General features: G+C 36.3%; 1 protein-coding gene across 16 annotated transcripts in view; it reads right to left on the bottom strand.

Moving 5' to 3' along the window:
* LOC108035588 (uncharacterized) overlaps window positions 1-24,553 on the bottom strand; it is a 401,308-nt gene that overhangs the window by 311,213 nt on the left and 65,542 nt on the right. For 14 of the 16 annotated variants that reach the window (XR_007765723.1, XR_006367981.2, XM_050890391.1 and 11 more), the window contains one exon: window positions 11,890-12,179. Coding sequence is in view for 14 of the 16 variants with exons in the window: in XM_050890391.1 (XP_050746348.1) it covers window positions 11,890-11,968 (79 nt within the window). In the remaining 2 variants the exon portion in view is untranslated. Of the gene's footprint in view, window positions 1-11,889; window positions 12,180-24,553 lie in introns of those variants that run through there. The other 2 variants (XM_050890392.1, XM_050890393.1) reach the window with 1 other exon arrangement.

Here is a 24,553-nt window from a genome sequence, read left to right as displayed (position 1 = left end):
ACTCATCGCAATCTAGAGAAAATAAGAACCGATAGAGCGAGCAAATAGAACGCTCAAGACTATGATAACGCAGTTGTCAGGGCCGGACCATAGAAACTGGGATGAAAGGGCCGTCGATTGTACTAGCAATGAGTACGAGCATTTCGAAGTCCTCTGGCAATATTCCGGCGATTCTTGCCCAAGCAGAGGGCCTCGACAAGTACCCCCAATAAGACCACCCTCGCCCTTTTTGGAGCAGTCAAAATCCGATTTAATAATCTTAGCATTTTCCTCTCCCTTCAATTATGTTACACTTATAATTCTTATTTCTCGGTCATAGAGCCAGTTTTTCGAACACCCTTTTTCGGCTATTATACCCGTTGCTCGTAGAGTAAAAGGGTACACTAGATTCGTCGGAAAGTATGTAACAGGTAGATGGAAGCGTTTCCGACCACATAAAGTATACATATTCTTGATCAGGATCACTAGCCGAGTCGATCTAGCCATGCTCGTCCGTTCGTATGTCCGTCTGTACGTCTTTCCGTCTGTCCGTTTCCGAATTCATAAAGTATACATATTCTTGATCAGGATCACTAGCCGAGTCGATCTAGCCATGCTCGTCCGTTCGTATGTCCGTCTGTACGTCTTTCCGTCTGTCCGTCCCTCTGTCTGTCCGTTTCTACGTAAACTAGTCTCTCAGTTCTTAAGCTATCTTCCTTTCTATTGCAGGTAGTATATAAGTCGGAACCATCCGTACCGCAAAGCTATATCTTATAGCTCCTATAGGAACTATCGGGGAAAAAATTAAAAAAATTAAATCTTTGCCATATTATATTACATATTATTTTCTGCTTATATGTCTCTTGCTCTCTTTATACCCTTGCAGAGGGTATAATGATTTCAGTCAGAAGTTTGCAACGCAATGAAGGAGACGTTTCCGACCCCATAAAGTATATAAATTCTTTATCAGCATCACTAGACGAGTCGATCTAACTATGTCCGTCTGTCCGACCGTCTGTCTGTCCCATTCTACGCAAACAAGTCTCTCAGTTTTTAAGCTATCGGACTGAAACTTTCCTAAAAGTCTTCTTTCTATTGCAGGTAGTATATAAGTCGGAACCAGACGGATCGGACAACTATATCTTATAGCTCCCATAGGAACTATCGGGGTGTTTTTAAACATAAAACCTTCTAAGTTTGGAAATAGCATTAATAATTAGAACGGAACAAATTATTTCTTATAACTGCAAGGGTATACAAACTTCGGCTTGTCTAAGTTTACTTCCTTTCTTGTTATATATATACCTTTTGCTCCCTTAGCTATAGTTTTCTTCTTTGTTTTCTGTATGATTTTATTGTCTAAAAGTGATTAATCCAACGCAACGCTATTTACTTTATATATTTCGATTTTGTTTTTTATGCGCGACAGTATTCCAGTTTCTCTTGCCCAAAAGTGATTGATCCGACGCAACGGAATTTTATATATGTATTTCAATTCCGTTAATTATGCGCGACAATGTTCTAGTTTCTTTTGCCCGCAATTGATATTCCCTTAAATTAAATATATTTTTAAATTCTATTGTGTCTAAAATATATACCAGCCACAGTAAAAAATTCCAGATACTTTTTCCTCAACAATCGCCTTTTTTCTTTTTTACTGTGTTTTAGTTGCGTGTTTATATATACATATATAGTACTTATAATACAGTCTACGTACTTTTCTCGACCTACAATGACTGCTAAATATTTTGGGGTTACTGTAAACGTTCCTACTCCAACCTTATCCTTAAGTAAAATTCGTAGCGATCATTTTAATTTCTTGTAGCAAACGATGATTTCGTTTTGACTTCGGGCGAGAGCTCCGCAAACACAAATCCATGTTGACGACAAAAGGGCAGTGTAGGGGAGCAATTTATCCAGATGCACTCTGCTTTTCATATCTGCCCTAAGCCTCCGTCCCGATTTTAAGTTAAGCTGGGCTTAAGTAGTTCATTTTTTCAAGTGTATTAATAACCCACTCACGTCACATTACAACCCAAAAATTATTGAACACGCTTAGATTTTGTCGCAATGCTTTATTGCATATAATAACAATAAAGAAAATGCACTTTTTTTTTGTTCTTACACTTTTTTTTTGTTAAACTTACTGAAACATTAATCTTTCACAGATTCTCGTTAGTAAATATCATTTTTAACAAGGATGGTTGCCAATTCTACTCTTGCAGACACATTTTTTTTCTACATTCAAAATTGGTTTATAAAAATGTTCTTTGATATTATTATTATATTAATCTCATAAACGTGTAAGTACATTTAGATATCAATGTTCTCAATTTGAGAACGAAATGGTAAAGACAAAATTTAAGCAGAGTTTATCGCCAATTTTTTGATAATTATACACAATGACTGGAGTAATTATTCATTCCATATCAACTTGATTCAAGCACAATAAAAACAATTTTAACTTTAAAAATATCGTTCTATTTTAAATGAAATTTTTATCTGAGAACGTCACAATTCTCTCTGTGTACTTTGCCAATGATAGGTGGTGGATTTGTTGTCTTCCCGACATTATATTGCAGAAATAACTGAGGTTTTGGGTGTAAGGCCACATTCAAAAGATCTGGATAAAATTATTATGAGTAACAATCAAAACGAAAGAATAAGTAAAAAAGAAATGGGGTTGGGTTGTTTCCCAATGCACTTTTTTAAATGAATTTATCTACCATGTTATTTAAAAACCTGTCAACATGAATTGAAATTGTTTATACGAACTACCTTGCATAACTTGCATACAGCGTTTATATAGCTTCCAAAATAGTTGGCAACAAGAAACATGTATCGTATTAACAAGTCCACCATTTACTTTTACCAGTAAAACTATATGAGCATTGTATCTACTTAAAGAGTTTAAAAAATAAAATAAAGCGTGCTATCTTAGGCAATGATGTCTCCAAAACAATTTCTAATAGTGGTGTAGGTGGCCCAAATGAATGCTCTACAAACAATCCAACATCTGAGAAAAATCTATTTTGAATATATTTATGGTATATGGGATGGGTTTTTAACTTATAGAAGAAGAGCATCTTTCTCATTTTGAAGTTAATGATACTGGGAAGGAACTGCTAAGACATCTTGGAGCACGAACTTTCTTCTGGGGAGAGAAAACCCATACTACTCCATAAAAAAGTATTGATCTTGAAAACACATTCAAAATCAAGGAAGAACGCTATAGTCGAGTGCCCCGACTATCAGATAGCCGTTACTTAGTTTGTGGAAGCAAAAGGATAATGAAGATTAATAAGCAGAAAAGCAATAATTTAGGGCGCCACCTACCTGCTTTTTCTGACTGATTTAAGCGTTTTGGGCATTTGTGGGCGTTAGAGCGGGCGTGACACCCTTTTTTTGGTGAGTCGACAGGTATTGATGAGACAATTACATTTCAGCTAAAGTTTGTTTCTATCATAAAAACTGTGTGCGCTACAGATGTTCGCGGATTGTGGGCGTTAGAGTGGGCGTGGCACCCCGCTAAAACGTAAGGAATCCCAGGAATCTGCATGCCAAGTATGAATATTCTAGTTTTATAGTTTCCGAGATCTTAGCGTTAATACGGACGGGGAGACGGACAGACGGACGGACTAGATCGGCACGGCTAGTGATCCTGATCAAGAATATACATACTTTCCGACGAATCTAGTATACCTTTTTACTCTACGAGTAACGGGTATATTAAATGTTCCACGCCTGCTCTAAGGCCCACAAACCGCCAACGAATCTGGCGCCTAATGATTTCATTCTAGAAACAAGTTTTACACAAATTGTACCTATCGAATTGTCTCTCTGCCGCATAAATATTTTCGAAGAGGTGGCGTTTTCGACCCCAAAAAGTATTATATTATATTATATATTGCAACGCAGTGAAGGAGACATTCCGACCCCATAAAGTATATATATCATCAGTCGATCTAGCCATGTCCGACTGTCAGTCGTCAGTTTTATAGCTATCGGGCTAAAACTTTCCCAAAAGTCTTCTTTCTATTGCAGCCGGATTGGACAACTATATTTTATAGCTCCCATAGGAACTATTGGGGAAACAACTTAAAAAAAAGTATATCTTTGGTGTTTTTTAACATATAACATCCTATGTTTGGAAATAACATTTTTTAATTAGTTTTAAATTTCAAATTAAATTTTATCAAAATCGTTCAACAATATCATATACCTGCCACAGGAACGATCGGAAAATTAGTGGTAAAATAATATGAAAATATTATATTTTCGGTGTTTTTTTTTTAACATATAACCTCCTACGCTTGGAAATAACATTTTTTAATTGGTTTTCAATTTCGAATTAAATTTTTTCAAAAGCGGACGACTATATCATATAGCTGCCATAGAAACAATCGGAAAATTATTGGGAAATTTTGGAAAAATCATTTTAAAACCATTTATTGTTTTCCATTTGGTCTGCCTCCTCTAATCATTGGTGACCCCGACGTGATCGTGAACGTGGGCTAAAGTTAAGCAATTATTAAAAATCGTTTTAATAATTCTACGCGCCCATTGCCCGTGTCGCTGCAGGGCCACACACACAAACCCTTTTCGCATAGCTTCGCACGGTATTCGCATATACGTACATACATGAATTCATTGTACAGTTAGAATCAACTGCTGCTCGCCAGGCAGAGGTCGTTGCCCTTTGTTTTCGGTTCCGTCATCACCATCAAATTCGGTCTTTGGTTTTCGCTGGCCCAAGTGCAGGTGCAGCGCAAATTTCGTGCGGTGACTTTCGTATACCCTACAAACTACAAATAAAAATTCAAAATGCCAACCAAACATACGAAAAAGCCTGAGCTCGCGCATCATGCACCAAACGGCGAGGAGTTTTATCGGGCAAAGGCAAATTCTATGGTACGCGAGCTGGCGGCCCTAAATTTATTTCTGACAGAGGAGCAAATTGGCCAAATTCGACGAAAGTGATTTGCAAGTGCGGTTGGACTTAATCGAGCGCATGTACTATGACTTTAATAGCTTTCGACTTAACCTCGAGCGGCTTGTTCTTGAGGAGCTAGAGTCAGATACGCGCTTAACCTTTACCGCGGAATATTGTGAGACCAAAGGAAGAATCTGCCGCCATCTCATTAGTGAGAAGAGAAAGTCGTTGGCAAATTCAACTGAGACACTGCCACCGGAGGCATCATAGTCTTCTTCATTTGGAACCAAATCCCGTTTCAACCCTGACCCAGCCTGTTCCAGAAATACTACCGTCTAACGTCTCTGTAGCCTTGTCCAAAACACCGCCCTTAGCTTCTCGATTCGGCTTCTCAAATCAATTTTGTCACCTCTCTTTTCGCCACTCAGCTTCAGCTCAATGTCCATCGTTCACTCATCTCCATATCAGGAATCGGTGAATCCTCACTCGTTTCGGATAAATCAGTTTATATTTTCTCGCAGTCGAGTAACGCAAAGTATAGCACTTCGCTCTCAGCTGCTGTCACCCAGTCAATCACCGATTACCACCCGCATTTCGATCTTAACGCATCTGAATGGAAAATACCGGAAAATCTCGAGGTCGCCGACCCGCTCTTCTACAAAAGTCAACGCATCGACTTGCTATTCGGAGCAAGCATATTCTTCGAGCTGCTTTGTATTGAACAAATTCGATTAGGCAGCAATTTACCCACTCTGCAGAAGACCATACTTGGCTGGATCGTCTCAGGATCTTCCGTTCGCTCATCTTTAGTTTCCTTATCTTAAAAGACCAGCACTCATTCGGAGTCGGAGTCGATCTCTGAGATACTAAGATTGTGGGAAATCGACAGCAGGAATCACTCGGTTTGAATCTGCCCAATATTCGGTACTACTTCCTGCCATAACTAGTTTCGATGATTTAGGAGATTCATATGATCGTGCGCTTCTTCGTTTTAAAGCACTCGTGACCAAATTAGCTAGAAATTTAAAGCTGAAGTCGCAGTATAAAGCCTTTATAGAGGAGTACCTGAACCTTGGCCACATTTTTCTGACATTGGAAAGTACAACGACAAAACTGCGAGTTGTTTTCGACGGCTCAGCGAAGTCCATTTTGGGATATTCGTTAACCGTTTTGTTGTACACTGGTCCTTCCATTCAACCAAAAATCTTCACTACCCTGCTTCGTTTTCGATTTTTCAAAGTTGCTTTGTGTGGAGATATTTGCAAAATGTATCGCTGAGTTCGGGTTACGCATCCCCATCAGTTTCTGCAAAGTATTTTTTGGCGCGATCGGCCAGAAGACGAGGTTCAAGTTTACTCGCTTGACACCGTAACCTATGGAACGAAGCCTGCTGCTACGACGAAGAAGCGGAATTTCCAGTAGCAACTAAAATGATACGCACAAACTTCTACGTGGATGATCTAATCGCAGGAGGGGACACCATTGAGGAGGTCGTTGAAATTCGTCAACAAATCAAGGCACTCTTGGAAAGAGGACATTTTCCAATTCGCAAATGGTGTTCCAACGAACTTGCTGCGCTAGAAGGAGTGGATGATTCGGATCGGGAGAAAACTTTAAAGTTCCACGACGGAACCGACGTTACAAAGGCTTTAGGTTTATCTTTGGACACCCTATCGGATAGCTTGCTTTTCAGTTTCTTAAACAAATGGACAGAAAACTCCGCAACTAAGCGCAGCATCCAGTCGGCTATCGCTAGGTTTTACGATCCCCTTGGACTAATAGTCCCAATCATAACCAAGCTTAAAATTTTCATGCAGGTCTTATGGAAGGATAAACTCGACTGGGATGAATCCCTGCCGCAATCTTTACACTCCGCTTGGTTGGAGCACATGTCGCAGATCACCACCGTTGCTTGCTTGAAATTTCCACGCTTTGTTCTAAAGCATAACTCATAGTCATCATCGAAATACATGGATTTTGCGATGCAAGCATGGCAGCTTACGGACCTTTCATTTATGTTCGATCAGAGAACCAAGGTATCGTTTCGTCGAACCTACTTTGCTCAAAGTCAAGGGACGCACCCTTGAAGACCCTCACGATTCCGAAGCTAGAGTTATCTGCACATTTTCGTTTCGAACAGGATTTCGCAGATACAGGAGAGAACTAAGGGAATGAATTGGGGGCACGTACCGTCACGGCAGAATCCGGCGGATATCTTATCTCGTGGATGTCCCCCTATTGAGCTGGTGGGATAAAAACTTTGGAGTGAAGGACCGCAGTTCTTACTCACTGATTCTTCTGCATGGCCCGATGACGCGCCCCCTGTCAAAAACATCCTGAGCGTCGACGCAGCGCATTAGTGCAGTCGCAGGAAATGGACATCTCACACTTTTGCAAGTTTGGAAATTCGTTTGGGAGAATGCAGAGAGTCTTCGGATACACATATCGGTTCCTTCAAAGGGTCAGCAAGGATCGAGTACGGCATATAGGAGCTTACAGTTGAGGAAATCAAAGGTGGTACTCATTTACTCATTAAAGGGGTTCAGCGCGTGCATTTCGCCGAAGATCAGAAGGCACTAACCTTGAAGATGAAGCTATCGCCGAGGTGTAAACTTCTATCCTTAAACCCATTTATATTTGCAGGACGTCTAATGCGCGTCGGCGGACGCCTTCATAATTCAGAGGTGGATTTCGATGCCAAGCACACCATGATTCTTCTGAAGTGTCATCATATAACCTCAGCTATCATTGATCATTTCCATCGCAAGTTCCTTCATGCAGATGCACAGAGCTTGTTAGCCATTCGTCATCTTTGGAGTGGAGTTTTGTGGCCCCTTTTATTTGAAGTCAGAGGTCAGAAACAGGCCCCTACGAAGTGCTACATAGCCATATTCGTTTGCTTCGTCAGCAAGGCTACACACTTGGAAGTTGTCGAAGACCTTTCAACGCAATCATTAATGGCAGCCCTGAAGCGATTTTTAAGGCTGAGGGAAAAGCCTCAAACTATTTGGTCAAACAACGCAAAGAACTTCGTGGGAACCAGAAACGAACTAGTTGAGCTTCGGCACCTGTTTTTGAGCGATCCTCAAAACATGGAATTCCCTTACGTCGATGGAGATCGGGTGGAATTTCATTCCACCTCGTTCCCCGCACTTTGGCGGCGTGTGGGAGGCCGCGGTCAAATCCGCAAAATATCATTTCGTCCGTTTTGTTGGAAAATCAATTCTCACATTTCATGAACTGAGCACTTTAGTTTGTGAAATTTCCGCAATTTTAAACTCACGGCCGCTCTGTCCCATTTTAGAAATCCCAGATGGCATTGGATGAGCCTGATGTCACCCATCTGAACATCGATCGCTTGAGCCGGTGGCAGCGCGTATGCCAAATGCAGCAAACCTTCTGGTGCAAATGGAGCGCCGACTACCTTTCGCTGCTGCCGGAGCGGACCAAATGGTCCCCATCAAGGAGGACAACATACCCCCTTTGCGGTAGAAACCACTTCACTTGGATGCATGTCTCTTCCAACGGGGGGAGCATGTCGGGAGCAGCCGCAGAAATCAATTTAAAATTATTTTAAAACCATTTATTGTTTTCCATTTGGTCAGCATCACTAACAACAACTATGTAAACAAAAGCTTCCTAATTATGTATTTTGCATGTGTGGGTGAGAAGAATAAGATAGGCCGAGATAAGCGACTGCGCTCGCTGATCTCTCGGAGACGCGCACTCTCATCTTTTTATTCGCTTTTGATCGCTGGTACGAAGCAGTTCGTTCGCTCTCGCTACAGCAATAAATGTATTTGAAATTGAACCACGTTGTCGGCTGTTTTTTAACACCGTTCCGACTCCCTCGTTAAACATTCGCAAAAAAGGTGGCACAAATTAATGCCTTCTCTAATCAGTATCTTTGGTGTTTTTTAACATACGAGGTGTGTTCAAAAAGTAAGGTGATTTTGTATTTTCAAGAAAAACTATTAATTTATTTATCAATATTAATGTTGTCCCCTTCAAAGTAATCCCCCTCAGATACAATACACTTATGCCATACAATACACTTATTACAATCCTCAAAGCACTTCCCATAAGCACTTTTCGGTATAGCCTTGAGCTCTTCCAGCGTTGCAGTCTTTTTCTCCCTCCTTTTATAGGTCTCTTTAGTTTTGGGAACAAGATAAAGTCACACGGGGCCAAATCCGGTGAATATGGTGGCTGAGGCATTATTGTGGTGTTGTTTTTGGCCAAAAAATCTCTCACAAGCAAAGATGAGTGAGCAGGGGCATTATCGTGATGCAAAAGCCATGAATTGTTTTTCCACAATTCTGGACGTTTCTTTCGTATTGTGCTTCTCGCAAACGGCGCATAACTTCCAGATAATACTGTTTATTGACCGTACGACCATATGGTAAGAACTCCCACGCCATGGTAATCGAAGAATACAGTGATCAAAACTTTGACATTTGATCGAACATGGCGTGCTTTTTTCGGTCTTGGCTCACCTGGGCTCTTCCATTGTGACGATTGGGTTTTGGTTTCGATATCATAACCATATGACCCTTTTGAGTAAATCTGTGTCGTCGTTGATGTCATCCAACAGCTCTTGAGCGATGCTCATGCGACGGTTCTTTTGGTCAAAATTCAGCAATTTTGGAACAAACTTCGCTGACACACGACTCATGCCCAAAGCGTTTAAAAAAATTTCATGGCACGAGCCAAGCGATATACCGACATCTTCAGCAACTTCTCTGATAGTGATTCGACGATTTTCCAAAACAATTTTCTTCACTGCTTGATCGTTTTCATCAGTTGTTGACGTGCTTGGGCGTCCAGAGCGAGTCTCGTCATTGGCATCTTCCCGGCCATCTTGGAAGAGTTTGTACCATACATACCATACCATACCATAACATACACTTTTTTTACTCAGAACAGTTTCACCGTATGCCACTGTCAACATTTCAAGTGTTTCGGAGCACTTAATTTTACTTTTTACACAAAATTTGATGCAAATCCTTTGACCCATTATTCGACAGCAAAAAATCGCTGAGCACGTAAAATAACTGGTTAGCTTTACGCCTCTCACAATTAAACCAAAAAGGGGATTCAATTGATACTTGGTACAGATGTTAGGGAAGAGTGTACCGACATAACAAAACAAAAAAAATCGATAATCGAAAATATGTTGCCCGCGAAATTTGAAAAGTCACCTTACTTTTTGAACACACCTTGTATAGCCTTCTAAGCTTGGAAATAAAATTTTTTAAATTGTTTTGAATTTCGAATTAAATTCAATTTAATAAAAATCGGAATACTCTGATGTAGATGTGAAAAAAATGGTCTGAGAAAAATAAATGAAATATTTTATTTTAATATCACTGAAGTCATCCACAAGTGTATACAAACTTCGGCTTGCCGAAGTTAACTTCTTTTCATGCTAAATCCTTGCAGAGCGTATAATGATTTCAGCCAAAAGTTTGCTACGCAATGAAGGAGACGTTTCCGACCCCATAAAGAATATATATTCCTGATAACAGTCACTAGACGAGTCGATCTAGACATATCCGTCTATCCGTCCGTCTGGCCGTCTGTTCGTCTGTCCGTCCGTTTCTACGCAAACTAGTCCCTCAGTTTTAAAGCTATTGGGCTAAAACTTTCCCAAAAGTCTTCTTTCAATTGCAGGTAGTATATCCAGCGGGATCGGACAACTATATCTTATAGCTCCCATAAGAACTATCGGGGAAACACTTAAAAAAAATTTTATCCTCCGTGTTTTTTAACATATAACCTTCTAAGCTAGGAAATAAAAATTTTTAGTTGGTTTTGAATTTCGAATTAAATTATATCAAAATCGGACGACTATATCATATAGCTGCCATAGACACAATCGGAAAATTAGTCGAAAATTTTGAAAAAATTGTATCTTTGGTGTTTTTGAACATATAACCTCCTACGCTTAAAAATTCGATTTTTTTTAAGTGGTTTTGAATTTCGAATTAAATTTAATCAAAATCGGAGACGGAAAATATGAAAAAATTATATCTTTGATGATTTTTACATATAACCTTCTAAGGTTGGAAATAACATTTTTTATATTTCTAAAAATTTTGAATTCAGTTTAATAAAAATAGGACCACTCTAAAATATAAATGTCAAAAAAATGTTCTAAAAATAAGAATGAAATAATTTTTTTTAATATCACTGATGGCAGCAACAATCCTTAAAAATGTTACATGGTGTTACTAAAGTTGATTATTTCTTATAATTGCAAGGGTGTACAAAATTCGGCTGGACGAAGTTAATTTCCATTCTTGTGTTTGATCATAATCTTCTTATAAAGAATGTAGAGTACTACTATTTTGACTACAGTTTTATACATTTGGTACTTTAAAGATGCAGAGTAGCATGTCATATACCCAGAATTCATTCGCCAGTAATTGTCAACTTTTATGTCCATTTTCTCAGAATTCTTGCATAGAGGAACTTTTTGGTAAGCACAGTTGAAAATGCCGATCAAAACCTAATACGATTTTTAACAGCCATTGGGGTAAATGTTTGATGTTAAATAGTGCTATTGGATTTAAAACTGCACTAGTCGGCATAAAAAGATAAACATACTCATAATTTTAACTTACTTCTTGTCATACTAAATAAAAGTAAAAAAAATATTGTCTTGACAAACATTTGGCACCAAAAAAAAATTTGTAATCAGTCCTAATTGAGTTAAAAAAATTCTTGTATCTTTTAAAAGAAATTTAAATTATCCTTCCATTTATGCCATATTATAGTAGATGTTTTTTTGTAAAAATAGTTATTCCGACTGGGGTATTTGCAGTTTACTTAATTTTTTATATATATTTTGTACGTATAAATTTAAGGGCATATTTAGACTCTTAAATATAAAATTTTAAATAATTTTACTAAATATCTTTTTTTGTTCTTGCTTTAAATACAAAATACCCACATGATCGGTTTTTAAAACTCACCTTTCTGATCAAATGCGCCTAATCTGTTACAATTTGGGGATGAGTTGTCATGATAGCCCGCAAGATCCAGATGGTCCATTATTATAGCACTGCTATTAAACACTTTGCCTACTTATTTGGTTTTATATTTAGTTATTGCATTTGGTTTCTTTAAATTTTCGAAGTTGTGATCCTTTGTTCCGAGTAGCACTAGGTTTCTTTGATTTCTTCGTTTTCTTAGTTTTCCTTTTTTAAGCGAGACCTTTGTTTCAAAAATTAAATTTAGCTACGATGAGCAATACCATCTGCAACTAAAATGAAGAAAATTTATTAAAGAAGTAGTAGAGGTAACAACCACATACATCGAATTTTAACCTTTCAAGTCTTATCACTTTCAAATATCTTATGTAATATTAAATCAATTAAAAACACCTCTTAACGAGGTAAAAATTTAGTGGCGATCGAACTTACAGCGTAGAAAAGTTATAATACAAATTTTTGTGCTGAAAATGTATTATACAATCTACTTAATAAATGCATTTTTCAATTGTGTTACATTCGACTTTTTTTAAAACGTGACGAGCGTTCGATCGATTTGTGAATTTAAGAGGATGGTCCAGGGATTACCGGCGAAGTCCAGGACCAGAAAATAATCGAAACCCCGAGTGCTAGACTACCACACAACCAACCAGGGTCCCGAGCAGTCGACGGGTAGAGGCATTCCAGGGGCGTTGTCCTGAAGCCCAGCGGTTTAGCAAGTCCAGTCCACAATGAGCACCGCAAGATGCGGGAAGGGGTCAGCAATCATTGAGTCAATGCGTCAGCGAGCCAAGACAAGCATAATTAACAGCCATTGCAGTCATCGCGTGGCGACACCGAGACCCACCTAGCAACCCACTCACTGAAATAAGTAGAACGGAAACAAACCGATTGTTATCATTTGAATTTTGTGCGGGGCAGTCATGTAAGCATCACCATAACAATGACCGAAAGGGACATCTTAGTCGCAAGTTTGAGCTACAAAAAACTGTGAAGGGAGGCCCAAATGAGAGAGGTAAGCCATAATAAAAATACAACAATGCGAGAGTCAGTAAAGAATTCAACGAATGGTCATTCAGGTTAGACGGTGCGTAAAAGCTATTAGAGTTTCTGGAATGGTCAGCCACACCCACGACCAGGATTTGGAGATGATTCCCCGATTGTGCCAGAATTGCTTAAGAGAAAAGCTTTAAAGTGGTTCATTACCAACAAGAAATGGAGAATCTGGGAAGACAGCTTCCATACGTTTTTTCTGCGGAAAGATTTTTTTTATAAAGCTAACCAATTAGTTATTTGCCGAACGAAACTTTACGATTATTAAAGAGAACTTTACCATGGCCTAAGCATTTTCCTAAGAGCACACAAGGTTTCGGACCTGGATACGATAAAGATCTTGACCAACGAATACGAGGAACTCGAAAAAGAGCGGGAAGCATTCGTACAGAAAACAAGCCAGGAACCGACACAATAGATGGCTCAGGGCTTAATGCTATCATACTACAAACTACATGACAGGATCTTCGAACATGGTGGAGCACCAGATCAAAATGATGGACGATCAGCAAATCAAGCAAAGCTACTACACCATACCGAAGACATTAGAATATGAAGATAAATAACGCCATACGATTTTTTTGCACACGATTTTTTGGTGTTGGCTCTAGAGCTGGCTCCAGGTTCTCTTGCTCAAAAGCCAGAGAAAGAGCGCTCTAGAGCCAGCCGCTTTCATGCCCGCATACAGCGACAGAACACGGTTGGATGTGTGCACATGCATTCTCGCGCATTGTTATTGTTCATATTTCGCTGCAGCCCGCTTATTGAGCAGGTTGATTATTTTTGTTTTTATTTTATTTCATATTTTGATTTTAGAATAAGTAAAATTATAATAATAACATTTAAGTATGTATTTCTATATTAACTATTTAAATTATTTATGAAAAGGAGAATCAAAATGGGTAACAAAAGTCATTATTAAATCAAAATTCAATGGCATAACATCATTTAACGAAATGTTATTTTTATTTGAAATACTGAAAATGTAAATTGTAAAATTTTTCAACTTTACTAAATAATTAAATAGTTAATATATTTATATGCTTTTTAATATCTAAAACAGTTATAATATTAACTATACTAATAAATACTTTTAATATTTAAAAATGGTAGTATCTTAAATATACGAACTATTAAACACATTAAATAATTTGAATTGTTAAAATAATAAATATGCTATTAAATATATTACATAATTAAGATATACTACCTAAATATAAACAAATTTTAATGGCACAAAATCATTCAACCAAATTTTATTTTCAAAGAAAAACAAAAATGAGTTATTTCCATAAACTGTACATATGTACATAATTTGTAAACATGTATGTATATTACCCACATTTGAAATTTCGTTGAAAATAAAATTTGGTTAAATGATTTTGTGCCATTTAAATTTGATTTGAAAATCGCGCGCTTTTGGGTGGAAAGAAAAGCGAGCCAATTTTTCTTTCTTTTTTGTTTCCCCTTTCGATTTCTCTTCTTGGGTTCGCTTAAAGCCTAAAAGTACATAGAGCTCCCCAATTTCTACGATTTTCAAAGATCATTTAAACGTTATCCCGTCAATTTAAAGTTGATTCGCTGCAACAGTGCCATTTAAAAATAAAAGTGCTTATATTAATTGTGAAAAATAAAGTAAGAAACGAAAAAAATACAATTCTTAATTTAACGTGGTGCTGGTGCTGCTGCATATTGACACAGGTTTGAGTAGCAAAAGATTATTTATAAACATAAGTTTTAATGGCTATGGACGAGAAAAAAAGAGCACAGATCAGTGGCAACAGGTGCAGCCTGTCCCACTGCCAGAAATCTAGCCGCGATTTCCCCCACCTTTAATTGTTTCGGTTTCCAGAAAAAGATCCAGCAATCTTTATAAAATGGTCGGAAATGTGCCAATTGTCTGAAGACTTTGTGGCGACCACTTCACTGTTTTTATGCCAAGATCATTTCTCTCCAGATGATATTGGGGTAAAATACCTAAGGAAAGGATCAGTTTCCGATCGCAACCTAATTAAAGATTGCAGTTCCGATAATGATGATATTGATTTTAATGTTCTTAGATCACCCACACGAAAAAGACCTCGCTCACAGTCCCCGGCTGAAGTTTGTCGTCAGTGCCATAAAAGCACAAAAACATTGAAAGAGTTTCATAAAAAATATTTAACTTATAAAAAATTGTCTGATGAAAGACAAGCACGGACTAAGACGTTAAGAAAAGAAAATTTGAATTTAAAACGAAAGGTGATCAGGTTGAAAGCCAAGTCTGAAAAAAACATACTTTCAGAAATTGATAAAAAAAGTTAACGGGAAATGAAAAAATGTTATCAAAAATCCTTCTTAAGGGAAAAAAGGGAACAAATAAAGATGGAATGATTCTGAAAAATTATTCGCTCAGAGCATTATTACAGGTTGACATCGACATATATGTTTTTAAGACTATCGTTACAATTATATTTTTCCAGTCCATCGTCGTTGCAAAAGTAGAACAGTATAAAAAAAATACAGCCGGGAGACAACGAATGTCTGTACTCAACCCTTAAAGATACTATTAAGGAGATGACTGAATCTGATAAAGAATGCATACTGACTTGTGATGAAGTTGCAATAAAGAAAAACTTAACTTATAACATGTGTGTTGATATATTTGATTGCTTAGAGCATTTACATGAACGCTTAAATAAAATGGGAAGCCACATTTGCGTATTTGTTATACGGGGCATTTAAAAAAAAATGCTGAAAATGTATTACACAATCCACTTAATAAATGCATTTCCTAATTATGTAACATTCGGCTTTTTTAAAACGTGACTATACACAACAATGTGTTTCATGTAAAACTATAAGGAATGTCAAGGGGGTATACACTCTAAAGCTTAGCCAGAAATCGTTATTGACGCTTTTGAGGAACAGGAAAAGAAAGCCTTAGCTCTAAGTTGTTCGCAATTTAGTAAATATTGCCACTTTTTTTGTTTAATAACTTTAAAAGGATTTTTTTTCAATAATGTGTTTTATGCCAAAAGTTAAGGAATCTTAGAGCTATAAACCTTAAAATTTTATTTAAAATCGTTAGACCCGTTTTTTAAAAAATCAGGAAAAAGGCTAAACAAAATTTAAATAAAAACTGCTTTGAACCATAATTTTAAATAGTGGTATTTAGACAAATTGTATTTAAAAGGCGTACATAGTATTTCGAAATACATTTCTAACGACGTATGGCACAAGCCTATAGCTTCAGTAATTCACAAGTTAAGTGTATACAAAATGTTTTCCGGCCAAACTAGCTAGTTATTCCAAAAGTGGTAAAACTAATGTTTCTTATATTAAGCTGTTTAACATCATGTACGCTCAATGTTCAGGCGGTGTTCTGAACTGGTGAATGTGTTCATTTTTTTTTATGAAAACCTTTCAAACTGTACTTACAGAAATGTGTTGTACGTCAGGGGAATCTCAAGAACTATACAGCTAAAAATTTAGTTTGAAATCGTTAGAGCTTTTTCCTCGATAAACTAGCAAGTTCTTTCAAAAGTAGTACAACTAATGTTGCGTATAATTAGCTGTACAACTTAACCCAGGCATATTTAATATCAGCATGTCGAATTTAAAAGAAATTAGGAAAATGTATTTATTTAGTAGATCGTATAATACATATACTTCACAAAATTTGATATCAGAACATTTGTATGCTGTAGGTGCGATCGTCACTTGATTTTTACTCCATTAAGATTACGTTTATATTGATTAAGTTTTTGATTGAATATAGTATACCTCTTGAATTATATCTTGAAAAAACAAACAGTTGGCAAAACGGTTAAACACCGTGGCCGACTTGCAATACCCAAAAGGAGCTATCAGAATACAAGCAGGCCTCGTTTTGTTATGAACGCAATATAGCGGCGACTTGGTACATGTAAAAAACTATTTTTCAGATCCATGACTGGAAACACTTTTGACATTTGCAGCTTTTCTAGAACATCATCCATTAGTGGAGCAGGGAAGCTGTCTATCAGAACCATCATTGTTTAGCTGACGGAAATCAATGCATATTCTTTTTGTGCGATCCTTCTTTCTTATGACGACCACTCGACTTCCGAAGTTTGAAGTAGACTTCTCTATTATGGCCTCTGCGAGCCACTGTTCCACTTTTCCACTTTTTTTCTTATTGCGTTTGCTTCTACTGGTGATTATCGACTCAGTTAGTGACGAAAAGGCTTTATCTGCTCATCAGGGACGATACTGGTTGTTCGTTTGGAACTTGCGTTGGCAGATTTCAAAGTTTTCCTTGAAACTCCTGAAAGCTGTACAAGTAAACTTAAACTGTCTTGGTATATCCAAACTCTTCACAATGTACGCAATAAGGGACTCTCCGTCAATCATTATTAATATATACTCATAAAAACTGTCTTAGCTCTTCTTTTTTTTTTTAGTTTGGCATGTAGATCGGCGCTTTGCATTGTACGCTTAAACTCTTTAATTAGCACATCTTTTAGCTGAGTTTGGATACGCACAAGTACAGTAAAGGTATTGCAAAAACCAATTGGTTTGGGAGAAAAAGTGGTGAAAAAGTACAAAATTAAAAAATAAAATATTTGATTTGGGGACGGTGTGGATAATCTCATCTCAAATTGAAAATTTAATTTTCTTTCCCGTTTGTCAGTTTGTTCCAAAACGTAATTTTAAAGTCCTGAAAATTTTAGACAGCTCAAAATAAGAAACATCAGTTCTACCACTTTTGGAAAAACTCGCTAGTTTAGCGATAAAACAGATATTAACAAAACCAGCTAAAAAATAATCATTTGTATACCCGTAACTTGTGACGCTATAGGCTTGTGCTATACGTCGTTATGGTCCAAAGTTATTTATTACTTAGATTTTTTTAAGCCTTTCTCCTGATTTTTCAAAAACGGCTACAACGATTTCAAATAAATTGATAAGGTGTATAGCCCCTGAGATTTCTAAACTTTTGGCTTACGACACATTCTTGTTTAAAAACCATTTTAAAGTTATAAATTAATTGTATCCCCTTGCAGATATAAGAAATAATCAACTTTAGTAACACCATAAAAAATTTTTAAGGATTGTTGCTGACTTCAGTGAAATTAAAAAAAAACTGATTTCATTCATTTTTAAGACCATTTTTTGACATCTGTATGTTAGAGTGTTCCGACTTTTATTCAATTGAATTCAAAATTCTTAAAAATATAAGAAATTATATTCCCAATATTATAAGATAATAGATCAGCTATAATTTGTTTCATATTATTTTCCCACCAATTTTCCGATCGTTCCTATGACAGCTATATGATAAAGTCCTTCGATTTTGATAAAATTTAATTCGAAATTCAGAACTAACTAAAAAATGTTATTTCCAAGCTTAGAAGGCTATATGTTAAAAAACACCAAAGATACAATTTTTTCAAAATTGTAGACTAATTTTCTGATTGTTCCTATGGGAGCTATATGATATAGTCCGATTTTAATTCAAAATTCAGAACTAATTAAAAATTATATTTCCAAGCTTTTAATTTTTTTAATTTTTCCCCCGATAGTTCCTATGGGAGCTATAAGAAATAGTTGTCCGATCCGTTTGGTTCCGACTTATATACTACCTGCAATAGAAAGAAGACTTTTGGGAAAGTTTCAGCCCGATAGCTTTAAAACTGAGAGACTAGTTTGCGTAGAAACGGACAGACGGATATGGCTAGATCGACTCGTCTAGTGACGGTGATCAAGAATATATATACTTTATGGGGTCGGAAACGTCTCCTTCACTTCGTCGCAAACTTCTGACTGAAATCGATATACCCTCTGCCAGGGTATAAAAATTATTGTTCACAGTTGTTTTTTATTTAAATTTCTTTTTTCTGATTTCTCAAAAACGGCTCTATCGATTTTAAATCAAATTTTAAGGTGTATAGCCCTTGAGATTCCTTAAATTTTGGCGTGCGACACATTCTATTAAAAAAAAAACGTTTTAAAGTTATTAATCAACAAATATTGCCACATTTACCAGTTCAGAGCATCCTACACTGCCGGAGCTTTGACCTTTGTTTGTGCGAATCCAAACTCCTTTTTAAGGTCCTGGATATTTTGAGGTGATGTTAAACGGCTCAATATAAGAAACATTAGTTTCACCATTTTAAGGAAAATGAGCTAGTTTGGCGATAAAACAGCTATAAAAAGCTAAATTGTGTATACCCATAACCTGTGAACTACTGAAGCTATAGGCTTGTGCTATACCTCATTGGAAATGTAATTTGAAATAGAATGGTTGTCCACAATTGTTTTTTATTTAGATTTTTTTAAAATTTCTTTCGAAATAGGGAGATGTTAAACTGCTCAATATTAGAAACATTTTTTTTACCACTTGTGGAAAAACTAACTAGTTTGGCGAGAAGACAGCTATAACAATTTAAATTGTGTATACCAATAACTTGTGAACTACTGAAGCTACAGGCTTTTGCCATACGTCGCTATAGCAAGAAACATTAGTTTTACCACTTTAGGAAAAACTAGCTAGTTTGGCGAGAAAACAGCTATAAATAGATAAATTGTATATACCCATAACTTGTGAGGTACTGAAGCGACCGGCTTTTGCTATAAGTCCTAAGAAGGGTAATTCGAAATACTATGTACGCTCTTTAAACAAGATTTATCTAAATGTCATCGTTTAAAAATTATTGTCCACAGTTGTTTTTTATTTAGATTTTTTTAAATTTATTTCGAAGTATTATGTACGCTTTTTAAACAAGATTTGTCTAAATATCACCGTTTAAAAACTATTGTCCAGTTGTTTTTTATTTAGATATTTTTTTAGCCTTTTTTCTGATTTCTTAAAAACTGCTCTATCGATTTCAAATACAATTTTAAGGTGTAAAAGCCTGAAGAGTAGGGTACTGGCACCGGAAGTAATAAATGAATTTAAACAAGAAAGGAAGTTAACTTCTAAAATAATCAACAATCGTTACTAAACGACATGTATAATTTTTAAGGATTGTTGCTGGCTTCAGTGATATTAATAAAAATTATTTTAATTTTTTTATACCATTTTTTTGACATCTTTATGCTAGAATAATTTTTATTAAATTGAATTCAAAATTGTTAAAAATATAACAATTTATATTCGCAATATTATGAGATAATATGTCAAAAAGCCCCAAAGCTATAATTTTTTTTTTCATATTATTTTCCCACAAATTTTCCGTTTGATCCTATGACAGCTATATGATATAGTCGTCCGATTTTGATAAAATTTAATTCGAAGTTTAGAACTGATTTAAAAATGTTATTTACAATCTTAGAAGGTTATATAATAACACCGAAGATATAATTTTTTCATATTATTTTACCACTAATTTTCCGATAGTTCATATGGCAGCTATATGATATTGTCATCCGATTTTGATAAAATTTAATTCAAAATTTAGAACTTATTAAAAAATGTCATTTCTTAGCTTAGAAGGTTATATGTTAAAAAATACCGAAGATATAATTTTTTTTAAATTTTTTCCCCGATAGTTCCTATGGGAGCTATAAGATATAGTTGTCCGATTTGGCTGGTTCCGACTTATTTACTACCTGCAATAGAAAGAAGACTTTTGGGAAAGTTTCAGCCCAATAGCTCAAAAACTGAGTTTGAGTAGAAACGGACGGACAGACGGACGGAAAAAAGAAAAATACTAAACTGTTATGGAAATCTCGAATAAAAGACGGTAACTCTAGTCGGCAAAAAGAGACGTCACTTGCGTAAAAAAATCCTTGAAGTACACGAGTTGACGAGCGCAAAAAGCTCAAAGCTAAAGTAAAGTGATCAGCATATAACAGGCGTTTTCTTTAAACGAATCTTTCGACGACTACAACGACAGTGGCTTGTGTGGGTTAGAAGTCGGTCTTTCGAGCCCCATAATCCTTAATCGGTATAACCCTTCCCAGGTAATTACCCCAATATGGAATATAAGCTGTTATATTTTTAAGAATGTCGAATGGAATCTAATAGAAATTACTCTAACGTATAGATGTCATAAAAATGTTCTAATGTTCACTGAAGCCAGCGACAATCCTTAAAAATTAAACATGTGGACGTTGATGCACTTCAAACAGTACAAACAAGTGGCCCAACGACACCAAGAACGTGCTTGTTTCGAGCGGGGCCCTTTTATCAATTTGGGCAAAAAATGCGAGTTCGCGAGGAAGATAAAAATAATAGTTTTTAATACCGGGATAGATGTTGAAATGCAAATTAAATGATAAAGTTTATTATAGTTATTACATAGAACGCGAAAGGGCTCGTGCAGACAAAAATTTGATGAACATCGTGGCAAATTTAGAGAATAATATTTTCGTGTTAGTCTAACGGGAACGTTGAATGTTAGGCGGTTTAAAAGTTCTGCAGAATCAATATCACCTCTTATAATATTTTGTATAAAAATAGTACCAAGCATTGTTCTACGATTTGCAAGTGTAGGTAAATTAAGCAATTGTAATCTACTCTCGTAGGAAGGAAGCCTTACCTTTTAATCCCAGTTCAAACTACGCAGGGCAAAAAAGAGACCGACTCAATACGGTCGATGTGTACTTGATATTGTGGACTCCTAACCGACGAACAATATTCCAAAATAGGACGGACAAGGGAGGTAAATAATAATTTAGTCGTATAAGGGTCATCAAATTCTTTTGACCAACTCTTTATAAACTCAAGAACACTCATGGCTTTGTTAACAGTGGACATAATGTGGCAGTCAAATTTAAGTTTAGGGTCCAGAAGAACACCTAAATCGTTAACTGAATATATGCGGTCAAGTGGCGTATTTTAAAGAAAGTAACTGATAAACGTAGGAGTACCCCTATAAAGTCATAACGTTGCATTTAAGGCAGTTCAAATTTAAAAGGTTGTACTCACACCATCCATGAAAACAATCAATATCCGACTGTAAGTTAAATCCCGACGCTATATCATTATATGATAAACAAAGCTTAACATCATCAACATATATTAGTACACGAGAATGTGTTATGATTGAAGGAAGATCGTTAATAAACAAAGTAAACAGCAAAGGGCCCAAATGACTACCCTGAGGCACTCCAGGTGTCACGTAGATCAATGTTGAAACAGCATTCTTGAATATAACCCTCTGAGTCCTACCATTCAAGTAACATGAAATCCAAGATAATAGATTACCAGGAAACCCAAGCTGATCTAATTTAAATAAAGGAAGTGAGTGGTTAACAGAGTCAAAGGCCTTACTAAAATCTATATATACAATGTCAGTCTCCATTTTTCTCTTAAACGCATTTATTAAAATAGATGACAATTCAAGAAGGTTGGTGGTGGTCGATCTTCGTTTAAAAAAACCATGCTGACACGGTGATATAAGCGAGGAACATAAATGTTTCAAATGAGAAGTGATAATACGTTCAAATGCCTTAGAAATTGCCGACAATTTAGAAATACCCGTATAATTTTGGGCATCTGCTTTCGCACCTTTTTTATGGAGTGGCATAATAAAAGAGTCCTTCCAGATAGAAGGAAAAACTGATGATGAAATAGACAAATTAAAAAGTTTTAAGAATCGGTTTACAAATGGTTGACGCACAAAACTTAAGCACACATCCAGGAAGTCCATCTGGACCGGGAGAACATGTTGTCGTTGTTGTTGCTAAATCTCTTACGAGAGAGCTTTCGGTAATTACAGGGGAGAAAATACAATTTTCCCTATTTAAGGGATTAGGGTAGTTAGAATTTGACCAAGCTGTCGAACTAAAGGTAGTTTGGAAAAAATTAGCAAAATAAATCAGCAATTTCAGAATCCGTCGATGCCTCCATTGAGTTTAGGCCTACCGATGAAGGCAATGCCGATGCCTTACGCTTGGCATTCACAAAATTGTAAAACTGTTTCGGATCGTTAGAAAATTCCAATTTACGTATTAGGAATGCATTCAAAAAGTATTTAACACCATATAGAATAGTTCAGTGGCACTTTCAAAGTCTGTACAATAGTACAAGTCTGTCCAATTATAATGAGAAATCATATCGTTAAGTTTATTAAAGTTACATTTAGGAAAACATCTCATTTTAGTTGGAGAAACTAAAGGAGAGAGGGTATCAGAGCAGGGGAGGAAAATTGTCAGTTCTATAGTTGAATGATATGGGTCTTCAGGTACAACAACAGCGTCAATTCTACATACTGTGATTTCAGACGAGTCTGAAACAAACACAAGAACTAATTGTCTTCTTAAGGATTTTTTTTATAAAGCTTACTTGCTGTAGCGATAATTCTAAATAGCCATCCACAAAATCATGGGCGGATAAAGGCATAGCGATATATGAGTCAGTAGGAGGAGACCAAAAAATATCAGGTAGATTAAAGTCACCTAAATCAATCAAAAGGTCTCTGTTAGAAAGAAGGGATAAAACAGATTTTATTGCAGACAGATGGTGCTCATAAATTACTAGGTCAGAGCCAGGTGGAATATAAGAACATGTAACAAAAACAGATAAAGATTGCAAGGAAACTTTCACACTTAGAAATTCAATTTCATTCGGGATATGAATGATAATATTTTCAGATGTTAGGCTAACGGTAACGGCAATCAGCGCACCGCCCCCTAAGTGAGTGGCGATCGGTCCTATAGGTATTAAAGTTATTAGTCAGAACTTCAGAGTCGGATATCTCTGGCTTCAGTCAGGTTTCCGTAAATGCTCAAATATCTTCAGTAAATGCAGAGGAGTCAGCATTTAGTTTTTTTGCACAGTGGACGGCCTGTTATCTGTTCTCGATTTATTTGAAACAAATTTTTTAATTACTAAATCATCAATAAGCCAAAAGCTTTCAGAAAGTTAAATTTTAAAAACATTAGGCAGAGCAAATATTTTATAAGACGATATCTTACGAGCGTATAAAAATCGAAATTGTTCAACGGCAATATCTTCGAATGGGAATTTTTCACGTATAAATTCCAAAATATACTCAGATGTGCTTTCTGGGGTGAATCTAGAAACAAATAACAACTGAAAATTTCTTATGCCCCCCAGCAGCAGTCTGAACCTCACTAGGCTGAGTGCCTACTGTACCTATAGGTATGGTCGACACCGATTTCTTAGACTTAGCCAGTACAGAAACTTTTATTCCGAAAACATGGACTTCACTCGAGCTAACTGTATCCATACAGCACAGCTGACACAGTTGGTTCACTTACCCCTGTGTCAACAGGAACTGCTGCTACCAAGTTCGGATTTGGGTTGGATTCCATAGTCGTATCAATTATTTTGGAATTGCGAACATGATTTGTTATACCATGATATTAATTTTCTGGCTCCGTTCTGGCGAGTTGGATAAAAGACGAATGCACACGTTGCCGATGTTAAATGAGCATTACAAAATGTAAAGTGTTCCTTTAAAGCGCTCGATGAATTTTTCCTGAAATTTCATTTTTTTCAATCTTGTTTTCTTGTAGCTTTTTACACAATAAGATTTTTTTCTTGTCTTGATGCTACACTTAAAAAATGTCAAAATATTATGCATTAATAATATTATTGTTATATAATAATATTAATATTATATTGCTTAGGGCAATATGTTTGACAATATGGAAACCG

Source organism: Drosophila biarmipes, unplaced genomic scaffold (genome assembly GCF_025231255.1).
Source record: "Drosophila biarmipes strain raj3 unplaced genomic scaffold, RU_DBia_V1.1 ptg000029l, whole genome shotgun sequence".
In the NCBI taxonomy this organism is placed as follows: Eukaryota; Metazoa; Arthropoda; class Insecta; order Diptera; family Drosophilidae; genus Drosophila; species Drosophila biarmipes.
This window is presented reverse-complemented; position numbering and strand designations above follow the sequence as displayed.